Here is a 12,081-nt window from a genome sequence, read left to right as displayed (position 1 = left end):
TTACAAACATTCCAATTAAAATAGGAAACCTCAAGATGAGTGGTTTTATTGGCTGTGCACCCAACTGAAGAATTTAGGATGACTTTAACAAATATTTGTTCTGTTACAAACCTACCTGCACAAATTTTTATTCATGTTGATAGTTTCAGGATGTTTACAGCTAAAATGTATATTCTGTTTTTGCTATGACCTCTTCTGACTAATACGCTACAACATACTTCTATGCACTTTTATATAAACATAGAAAGTACGAGACAAATTTGTAGTGTTTGCATAACAACGCTACTGGTAGCATCAAGAGCTCACAGTCATGTGCTTACCAAGCAGAAGTCCAGACAGTGTTCAGATACCACATGTAAGAACCCATATGGAAATATAATAATTCTAAAAATATATTCTAAAAATATATTTTATGGGAATTTAAATCTCCCATCTCCAGTCTTCAATGAAGACAAGTTTGTTCTGTCTTTTGTTTTTTTTGAGCTTTTTTTTTGTTTAACTTGTAAACTTTCAATAATTACTGATAACTACATTTTAAAAATGTGTTTTTATGTCTGATTACAGAGTAATCCTTTCCTAATAACCTTGGCTTCTTAGGCTTGGAAATGCAGTCTCACTGCTTTGTTAAATCCTAATGGCAATCCCCCATAATTTTTCATAAATGTCTAAAATAGGATAGGGAGGATAGGGATATCCATCAAAATATGTCGGAAAGGACACTGCCACCACAATAAAAAATGCCTTCACAATTCAAATTTCACAAACTTAGACCTGGATATGCAAATGTCCATCCATGATGTGGCATGGAAGCACACAGAGGAAATCATTTAGTGAAACTACATCAAGTTTTCCAGTTCAAGTGCTACATTAAGGAACTAAAACTTCAAACAAGAAGTTAGAGAATGAAGACTTCAAGGTCAGCTACTGCACAACAGTAAGAGAAAATGCTTTCAGAAGGGGGGGATGTCTTTTCCATGTCCTTATAACTTTGGGAAGTTTATTTCAATCAAATTGACACCTTTTGATGATAGATGGAGAAACACATTGATAGAGAGGCATTACATGAGGTCTTGACTTCAATGACGCACAAGCTCTCAAGGTCAACTTAACAGTGAGCTATATCCTCAAAGCCACCAGCAGCAGATTCAGTGACAACAGAAGTAATTAATCACATGATACACTGCCTCACTCTTCTCAGCACAAGCTGGACACCATACTGAGAGTTTATTTTCTTCCTTCTAGGTTTTTCTTCATCAAAATAAATCAGTAATTAAAAACAGCTTGTTTCATCAGTGGTTATAAGAACATCTACTATCAGTAATGATTTCAAAAAAACCTATGCAATATTTATGTCCTTTGCATGCCATGAAGTCTTAACCAGGTACTAAAAACTTGATTTCTATCACTTGAAGAAATTGCTTACAAATTCTTTAAAGCTCTTACATATCCTAACAACCCAAGCCTACCAGAAATCCTGCAGCACTCTGAGTAATACCAACTTCTTTCTATTAAGGTGCCCAGGAAAGACAAGCTACACCATAAATAACATAAAACAGGGAGAGGCCAGCTAAATACTTCTGCGATGACAAAGCTCTCAAAATATAGACTGCATGAAAAGTCCTAGTCCTTAATGAAGGAAATGACCATTGCAATGTCTAAGAAACGCACAATGATCAATTTGTGCACCCTCATCAATCTACCACAGTACTGTAAAGCTGCTTACTTCTCTTTTGCTGAAAGATAAAACATGATGCACTACTGAGTCCAAAGACCTGGAGGTACCCGAAGGTAGACAACTGACCTGAGTTGTACTGTCATATAAGGATGTCAAAATGATGAGACAATCCTATTCATCCTCCAGTACAGGAGACGCAGAAGTATGTTTACATCAGTTGTGTTCATGTATAATAGAAATTACAAAAAGCCACTCGGAGAACTGGAGGACCTAAAGCTACAGCAGTAGCATAAAGTAAAACAAGGCATTCTTTAAAAAATGGTGCAAAAAGGAAAAACATGCTGGCATATTCTACTTAGATTATATCACATGTAATTGGAGTCCATTCAACATTTTTTTTCAGATTAACACAGAAATTTATCAACAGCAGAAAACACACAGGAAAAACACGTGTGTATATATATACATGTATTTCTATATAAAATTAACTGATGACATTTTACCTTGACCTTTTTTGCTGATGTTTTTTATTTTGCCTTCTTACCTTCTACTGCTCTCTTGAAGAAAACTTTACAGCTGCCACATGTAACTACCCCATAATGACACCCAGATGCTTCATCTCCGCACACCAAACACACTTTGGAAGGTCTCGAAGAACCGGTTGATACACTTCTCAATGAAGAGCTGGAGCAAAAAAAGAAAAAAGAAAACAACAAACTAAACGAAACAGTTATGAATATTTTAAATCACACTGGCCACAATGCAAAGTTCAATTAAGAATTTATAACAGGTATATTTCTCAAGGCACCTAACAATTAGAAAACCACAACTCTTTCTTTCAGTGCCTGATTGAATACATGAGTTGCTTTAATTAGTAGATGAAATATTTTTATTGTCTGTTTTAAAACACCCATAATACATCAATGTTAATGTGAGAAGTTACCACAAGGGCAGTGGAATTTATTGGTAGCAGATGACTAAAACTGAAAATAAACAAACAAACCACTCTGACAGTGCCCAGATAACTATAAATTTTCTTTCTGTTTGTTTGTCTCAAGCTCTTATAGCTAAGGTACACCTGTAATAAAACCAGTAAGACCATTTTATGAAGGAGCACAGCAAAATGGTATGCCCTTGCCTGCTCACGTTCCTGCTTACCACTACATTGGCCCTTGAGCCGCTTATATTTCTGTAATTGAACAGCTTACTTCCAAAGTTGTTCTGAAGCCTTTTTATATTCTGCAAGTGTAAAATATCCTTCTATTTTACTGTAGGTTCCAGGAAAGCAGCCCTGGAGGTTTAGAAAGCATTCTGAAGTTTTGCAGACCAATGCATCTTGCAAACCCAGCTTTAACCATCTACCACATGCTTAAAACATGGGGCATTTTTTTGTTGTTGGGTTTTTCTCAACTGTGACTCTCTGAAAATATCTTTAGTTAGTATTTTCCACTGGCAGCCCTAAAATACAGTGCTCTTCAAAACACAACTCAAATTTCATGATGCAGCGAGTCTCCTCCCTCCTTTCTTCCCTAGGGAACTGGAAATGCCACCCTAACATAATCGGCACGCTCAGAGAAACGTGCCAGATACCGGAGGAGATGAGAGCTTTGGATCCCTCCCACACCTCCGAAGGGCTGGGGAGAATCTTCCCTTCGATACTGTCTCTCTTCTCCAGGTAAACATGACCTCTTGCATTTCTTCACACGTTATCTCCCTGAAGCCTGTCAAGCAACTACAAAAACAACCCTGGAAAATTTTACACTGGTGGTGAAACAATCTGATCATTCAAATTGCAGATCATGGGCTGTTTGTTGGTCAGCCATTGGGAAACAAAGTTCACAGGTAGTCTGAATTCAAATTTAAGATAACCAGCTCGCTTAAGAAATTCCAAGGATGCACCCTTTGCCTTTTTTCACTTTGTATCTTCCTTTAAAGAGCTATGCAGTGGCCAAACGATTTATCCAGGGGCACAGCAGGAATGTCACTCCAGATTAAGGACCCCAAGTCTTCTGGCCTGCAGCTTTACTTTAACATCCAAACCAAACAGCTTTTCAAATGACACTGTACAGATGCTAATCAAAATGTTCCAAATAGTATTTCTTGTCTGCTTGCTAGTCTGTTAGGTTTACTAGTTTTATTCCTTGTGCTATTTATACTTTCATTACATAACTCAACACTACTTGATAATTGCTAGGTGATGGCATTAGCTCATCTGCCAGAGAGATAAAGGAAAACATCGCCAGATCCGCGTTACAGAAAGTTCTGTTTGCTCAAGTCCCAGGCAGATCTATGCACACGGGATGAACATAGCTGGAAGGAAAGGCAGGTACTTCAGGATTTACCAAGACTGTGCTGTTATTCAACTCTGAATTTCAGCTCTGCATTTTGATTTGTTTAGGCAATGAATAGGACTCGGGTAGAAACTCCTTTCTCCCTCTAGCACGCTGCATGAAAAAAATCAAGCCTTTCATTAAACAGAATTCTTCAGGAGGTGTCTGCTTTCGAGAGAAAATGTCAATAACCTGGAAAACTACCTCGTTGAAAATTCATTTTTCGCTCTTTCACTGCAACTGCGGTATTTTGTCTGAAAAAGGAAACATTTCAATTCTGACATACCACCAAAATATCTCAGGGCATTTGTAATTTTGCATGTTCGCATTTCTTCATAGGACTAGCAAAAATTTTCCAACCATATGACTACTGTGTTGTATAGTCCTACTACCCTGGACAAGGTCATGGTATTTTTGTTTTAATATCTAAAAAAGGTAATTCTGTTAGAGAGCTCTTATTGTGCAGAAACAGAGGATCCCAGAGTATCACAGCAGTGTGTTTATACATGCACACATGACTGTATACACATACATATACGTGTCTTCTTTTCAGTTGAAAATAAATTGTCATGTAGGATTTGCAGAAGGTAGGAGAGGCTTTTTTTTTTTCTAAGATATGAGCTGCCCTTAAAATTCCACTTACACAGAATTAGTGGGTTTAAAAAAAAAAAGCCAGTAGACACACTGAGACACCATTTGATCCATGACTATTATTAAATGCCTACCTAAGACATTATCTATAGAATATTTTATACAGTGCTTATCTAGACAAAGGGCTTGAATATAGCCGAAAGGTGAAGGTACAGCTTGAATGCAAAGCATGTATTCAGCTATTCAGCCACAGCACCACAGGTGGAAACTTAACATTCTGGAAAAAAATTTAATTAATTCCCATACATCCTTTTAATCAGTTTAAAAGTGGAATAGGTTAAAACACAAATGAGGTATTTTCATTCTTAATAGGAGTATCCAACATGGAGCAATTCTCAAATACTCCACTACAAAGGAACGTTGATATTAGCTGTCAGAACTCAAATTTCCTCCAATTTGTGCCAGCTTAAGCTATGATTGCCTTCTAATGCACAATGTTTTGCTTGTTTGGTTTTAAGATGCCTTATGTTCTCTTTCATCCATGCTACACCAAAATATTTCCTAATTTAAAATGCTGTTACATTATCTCATACAGGAGCTACAGTGGTGTTTGTACACACCTGAAAATAATAAAATACTGACTTCTGAAAATATGCTCAAATCATATTGCTAAACCTCAAATTAAATCATTCTCTCCATGGAAGCTATTTTTTTCTCAACAAAGTACGCATGGATGGTTACACCTTTTCCTCATGAATCTCTTACATTCACACTGTCATTCCTTTCTTAGAAACTTGACCACAGTGAATAAGATTTGCATCAAGACCTGACTGGAGAGCAAATTCTCTCTCTGCCATCAATTCAAGGCCAGATATCCAGCTTTTATGACACTAACACACTTGATTTATTCTTTACTTTTATTACATGAATTACTTAATTAATCAGGATAGCTGTATATCATTTAATTTGTATAGGGAGAAACACTAGACTAAAATAACCCCCTGCTTTGAAAATGCTTTTCACGTATACTCTGAGTTAAATATTTCCCTTTTCATTATTTTCTGCACTGAAACATCCCATAAGTTTCTATTAAGTAATGCTAACATAAATGAAATTTGGGAAAACTTACTGGTAGGTAATGCTTAATAAATAAAAACTAAATGTTGATTATAACAGATATATGCATCAATATAAATTATTTTGGCTTTACTACTTTTTTTTTTTTTTTTTTTTTAAGCTCAATTTGAGTCTTAGCTCCAGATGAAAATCTTAGTTACAACGATCCAGACCATTTTGGAAATCCATCATTCTCTCTTTTGAAAATCCAACCAAGAACTGATACTATAAACGAAGACTGGGAACTTTACAACTGACTCCCTGGACAACAATTAGCCTAGTGCCAAAAGTCTATTGGAATGACACCCTAAACCTAATGACACCTACGGGCCACAGCAGGATTGAGGCTTTTAATACTTGGAGCAAGTGAAAATGCTGCTTTTATACATTTGCACGAGTCCAAACTAGATACTAACACATATTGCTCTGCTAGTCACAGTTTTTTAAGCTTTCAGATAGTGGGCTACTGTTGACCTGGATTTCTTTCTGGTAGCCAGCAATCTATTTTTAATACAAAATGAAAACACAAGAACGATGAGATGAGATGCCACATTGCTGGCTACTCATCCTTGCTTTTAGAAGTCAGTGGTTTCCATAGTCTGATTAGGGGTTATTACTTTCATGCTGCTGTCACATTTCCAACGTGAAGAAGAATCAACCAAACAAAAAAAAACCCTACACAGCAGGATGCAGAGAAGAGATCTAACACAGCATACATATTTTATCACAACAATTTTACAGCCAAGGGCAGCATGGATCAGTTTAACAATGCCAAATGTATCTTCTAAATGATTTGTAAAATGGTCCCTTAGATGGCTCTGGTAACATTTGTCACGTTGTAGGGTATGTGATTAGGAATAAGCCTGATTTATTATCCTTAACAGTGCAAATGCTGGCAGTTAAATACTGACCTTGACTGGCCATTGCCATCAAGCTTATTTGTGTCTTTGCAAGTTGGCTTTAGGAATAGTTATATGGAGAACTAATTAGAACTAACAGATTTTGTAAAGAAGAGTCAGTAAAACCACAGATAATCCAGCATTTTAAGAGCTGATTATATAGGTTATGATGATTTTCAAACCAGATGTCATACAGGAGCACAGTTTAACCAAACGCCACCTTTGTGATGATAAAATGAAGTACTCCAAAGAAGCACAAGCCACAAAATGAATCCCAGACAAAAGTTTATGCTACCCTGTAGAGTATCTTTTTCTCCTTCCAAATATTCCTCTCAACCTTTCCTGGTCTCTACAGCTAGCATTGCATTCCTAAGTGCTTGCTTTGACTCGTTGCTCCTCTGCTCAGCTCTCCTAGCCTCTTTGTTTCTGTAGCTCATCGTTCGCTCAGTCACCACAGCATGAGCACCTTCTCTTCCCATTCCCTCTGCTATTTTTGCGTGTGGTCACACAGACACAGTAATTTCATTGCCCAAGATAATTCCGGTAGTGATTTAGGAAATGTTAAGCTGGTCAAAAGTTGTCCACGAGATTACTTGACCACCACACAAGGATGTTGACCACAACCTCCACCAGTGGCATGTACCATTCCCCGGATTTTGCTCCGCACCATTTTGTCAATACTGAGGTTTTACCAATGTATGTTCTGCCTCGTGCAGCCTGATTTTCTTAAAAAGTTTCACTACAGGAATGTACCTTGGTTCTCTGCTGTAAGTACTCGCATAAAGCAGATTAGCAGACTGGAAAATAGTATTTCTTAAAATGTCAGACTACATAAACCAATCTTCTTGTCAGCAGACCAAGAAAGCATGGAGAAGTGAAAAGGTAGAGAGATGAAACAATCAGATTTTAGGAGGAGAAGGCAGTCACGTGGGACCTCGTGAATGTGGAGCTGAAGAAGGAACGCTGAAACCAAACCACCCCTAAGCCTCAGACCAACATTTACCCTCTACCTTTTGGCAGAGGCACACAAACTGCCAAATAACCTAGCTGCACATTCTGCTGAGTTTCTTGGGGCATTATCTTGCTCCTATGAAGACGAAGATAGACATTACAGAAGTTGTTATGTTTCCTTGGATAAAACAACAGGACCCATATGGCCACTACCAACCCTTATACCTTTATACTGACGCTTATACCTCTAAAAAAAGGTGAAGTATTTTTCTTTTAAGCCCTAGCCTTAAAAGAAAACAATGTCCTTTGAAGTCTCAGAAATCTCAAACAAGATGTAGATATTTTAGGGCAGGTAACTGTATTTTAGTGTGTATTAGGGATGATAGGCACCAAGCATAACATCTGAGGCAGTGCATGCTTGCTCTGACATCTGGAGTAATGTTTCAGACCAGAAGTAATATGAGCAGCTAGGGAAAGACATTTTTTTAAAATGTCTTCTCTTTACTAGGGTAACAAAGATAACAAAAACATTTTTCCATTCAAGTGAAATATTCAGGAAATTCAATTAAGGAAGAACAACAACCTGTAAAAACTAGTATCTGCTTGGCCTATAAATCAATTATTTTTGAAACCTCCTGGAATTCAGAATCTCAAAGCTCTTACACGGATTACCATTTATTCACATTTGTTTGTTTTGTTTTCGCTAATGATGAAGAACTCATGCTATCCACTACTGCTTACCGCAATTTAAAAAAAGGGATCAGTATCTCACCAAAATAAATGCGTTTTGCCACCTATGACTTGGAAGATGTATTTTTAAGAAACTTAAAAAGAACAGAAAACAAACAAAAACCCCAACAGCATCAGATAAATGCAGTAGCTGTTAAGCTACATTTAATTTAGCAGTTCATGTCAATCTCTTTTTCTAACACAGACACACTCTGTTCCAATAGAAGAAATTTTCAATTGTTTTAACTTCAAATACTGCAACTCTAATACAGGGCATAGATTAAAAAAATAATCCAATATTTATACTTTTTTCCTCGTAAATGCTTAGTATGATGAAAGAGGTATCAGAGAGGAGAGCACATACAGTTAAGAGAAAGCTATGAGATCACAGGGTTTCTTCCCTCAGCAGCTCCAGCCTTCCCATCAAGTTACTTTATTTAGCAGTGCCTAGGGGTCAGAGATGACACTTTCCTACCTGGATCTTAATTATGCTAAAAAGTAAACTCTGATGTACAGTGGTAACAGAAAAGGCTCCAACCTTTCTCCTAAGCTTGCAAATCTAGGAGTCACTCATGATTAAAAAAAAAATAATAAAAAAAATGAATTACAATATTTATTCTGCAGATAGAAGCTGATGGTTTCTCTTGTACTGTAGCCACCAGTGAATAGGTTCCTGTATTTAGCTTAACCTTAAGGCATATGTTGATTTTACAAAATGAAGCAAGTGTAGTAAGGCCCTTCAATTTCCATTTCTCTCAGTGGATGCTGACAGGACCCAGCACTTTCCCCAATCCAGCTGTAAGCCTTTGACTTTTCCTCGACCTTCTCCTCTGAGATCTTTTGGTAGCAGCTACAGTCAGCTATCCAATTTTTACCTTAAAGTAATCTGTTGACTACAGAAAAACATAAACTTAAGCATAAATAAAAGCATGTTCTGGTGGACTGAAACCGAGCAGCGCCTATCTCCTAGGGAAATAAATCTGCTTTTTGCCCACTGATCCAGTGATCAGAGCCATGTAATGTCCTCCACCTAGTCTTCTGAAAGGCACTTCTGCTCTAACTACTGTCACAATGTAACAAGATCTAATGCCCCAAGGGAAATAAAACTCACTCGTTCTGCAGTTTTTCTGTTCGTAAATATAGTTTTCTGTTGAAAAGGAATGGCTGACCTAGGTAGGGAGTTTACTCTTAGAAGCCAATCTCCACCTTTGGAAGCTGCAGACCAACATCAAGCAGCACGCTTGCTCTAACTTTTAATATTTGGTCCACTTATAGAATTAGTGCAGTTTAAATGCATGCAGTGTTCGTTTTTGTTCTGTTCATTATAAATTGCAATGCATTGTATAGCAAGATAAGGCAGGAACGGTTCATCTGGCAAATGATCTAGTTAATTATTGAAAGTTGGGGGGGGGCATTTAACCCTCCCTTTTCCTGTACCTGCTCACCTGTCATGATCAAAGGGAATGAAACAGCTTTGAAAATCCCATTTCTTATAGCACCATCTCATCTTCTGCCACTGAAAAATATTTCAACTAATTAAGCATCCTGATCACTCCTGTAGGAGAGCACAGTCGTGTTTACTTGGTAAGGCTCTGCTGCCTTCTTGGTCAGCAATACTTTGTAAACTGCATAAAATGCAATGATTCAAGTGAATTTCTCCTGCTGATGCTGGCACCAGTGGGAAATCATTGCCATAAGGAATTACATGCAAGACAAGACTGCATGACAACTTTGCTCTGTTGCTGAGGACTCTTAAGACAAAGAAAAATTGAACAAACAAGAAGGAAGGAAAATATACCTAGAGGTCAGGGATGCAGGGAGATGCTCCCAGTAATAAGAACACCCTTTAATAAGAAGTCTCCCCTTTCCAAAATAAAGCTCACTACTTCTTTCACATTCTTCCTTCAGAGTCTAACCAAGCAATTCTCACAAATACCTTCCTTTCCTTGAAAACCTTATTACATGAAACCCTTATGGCAGCAACCTGAAATGGCATTAAAGACCAGAGTATTGACCATTTTCACCCTGAAGAAGTGTCATTCTGTTGCCAAGTCAGAAATCTGACCGGTTCATCTGCCACCACACCCTTGGGCTTGGCACCTTAAGTCCTAAAAGAATACAAGTCCGAAGAATTTTATCAACAGTACTAACTTAAAACAGAAGCAGCTTGGTCTAATCACACTTACTCGCCTATTGGAAACAACGTGCTTTATCTGCCGAGTGCATGATATGCGTACAGAAAAAGCCACCGTGCCATTTATGCCCTAACCAGGCAATATAAAAAGTTTACAAGAGTTCTGTATTCAAATAAAAGAGAAAAATTAATACTTCAGAATAGCAAAAAGTGAGCCGAACTGCCATCCCAGTCTAACAGGGATTAAAATACCACAATAGAAAAACCTCCAGAGCAACCATGAAACCATAGGGAAAAAATGCACCAAAGCACAAAAAAGGTTACCATGGGAACAAAGGCTATTTTCCAACTTGTCAAATAAAAGCCCCAGTATGGCAGACCTTTACTCCTAAGAGCAATCCCACAGGCTTCCAAAGGCAACACGTGTAATTATTACTTGAACTGAAAGACTCTAATGGGGGGGATTTTGCCCTTTCAGCTCCCTTTTGCCCCCACGACCAACAAGACAAAATTAGTACTTATGTCGAAAGCATATTAGCATTCAGTGGCAGCACGTGCTAGAGTCTAATTCCACACAGGAACTGAAAATAGAGGTAGAGAAGTCTGCACAGCAATCCACACTTCATACACAAGACCCAGGGGAAAGGCAAGGCAGCGGGCAGCTGGCAGGGTTGTGCAGTACGAGGTGGCGACGCAGAACTGAGTAAAAGGAACGCCTCTGATCCTCTCAGGGGCTCAAGCCCTGGCATGAGCAGCCTCCGTGCGCCTTGCAGCGTGCTCCCAGCTCTTTGTGGGTTTGCGAAAGGAAGGCTGGAGAAAGAAACAGTCCTCTGGAGATGATCTTATTAGTCGAAAGGCACTAACCCTCGATAGGGTTAGTGCTTGATGTTGTACCAGAAGTGTCCCGCTTGGCACTTGTTTCAGGCAGTACAGCAAAAGCAGAACTCCAACTTTACCACAACCTCTGATTAACAGGTGTTTTAATAGTCACTTTTTTCTTCTTCAAATATATCCTGCCACATCTAAAGTCACTATTTAAAGTAATGAAGACTTCATTTTAACCAACATATTTTCATTTTACGAAATGCAAGCTATTCATGCTGTTTTAATGCATACAATTATTACTTGATACAAGAAATAAGATGACTTGCAGCTCTAGGCTGGAGAACTACACAGCTTTTGGGGTAGTTTCTATGTTTGTATTTCCCACATTCCTGGCCTAATAACTCTAATAATACATCTCTTAAAACTAGAAGGTGGAAAAGCCAGGGTGATTTCTGCTTCTATCTCCTTTGCTATTCCCCGTTCATCCCCTTTGTGGCCTTTTGGTACCTTTTAACAGGTAAAAAAAAATATATTATTTGACATAGAAAAGCCAGTCGTGAATGTAGAGGACCATGCAAGGAATATGGTGAGCATGATGTGCCTGCACTGAGCAGGCAATACAGGGCAGGCAGACGTGGGCCTCACACCCATCAGCTTCTTTCCTTTCTTCTTCCTAACTCTGACAGGTAAGTTGAACAACTTGGAGCCACTCATCTTTGTAGTGCCTTCGCCTCTTCATTTTCTTTCTTGCAAAAGAGCTTGTTTTGAAATGGATGCATAGAAAAAGATGTTTTGAACTTATCATCACCTGTTAGAAAGACACTTGGGAAG

The 12,081-nt window shown here is 38.2% G+C and overlaps 1 protein-coding gene across 5 annotated transcripts in view; it reads right to left on the bottom strand.

Moving 5' to 3' along the window:
• The window catches only part of NR3C2 (nuclear receptor subfamily 3 group C member 2), a 201,373-nt gene that overhangs the window by 88,842 nt on the left and 100,450 nt on the right, over positions 1-12,081 (bottom strand). For all 5 annotated transcript variants that reach the window (XM_035547923.1, XM_050710352.1, XM_035547929.1 and 2 more), the window contains one exon: positions 2,220-2,359. In XM_035547923.1, the coding sequence (XP_035403816.1) occupies positions 2,220-2,359 (140 nt within the window). The remainder of the gene's footprint in view (positions 1-2,219; positions 2,360-12,081) is intronic.

This window comes from Cygnus atratus, chromosome 4 (genome assembly GCF_013377495.2).
Source record: "Cygnus atratus isolate AKBS03 ecotype Queensland, Australia chromosome 4, CAtr_DNAZoo_HiC_assembly, whole genome shotgun sequence".
Taxonomy (NCBI): domain Eukaryota; kingdom Metazoa; phylum Chordata; class Aves; order Anseriformes; family Anatidae; genus Cygnus; species Cygnus atratus.
This window is presented reverse-complemented; position numbering and strand designations above follow the sequence as displayed.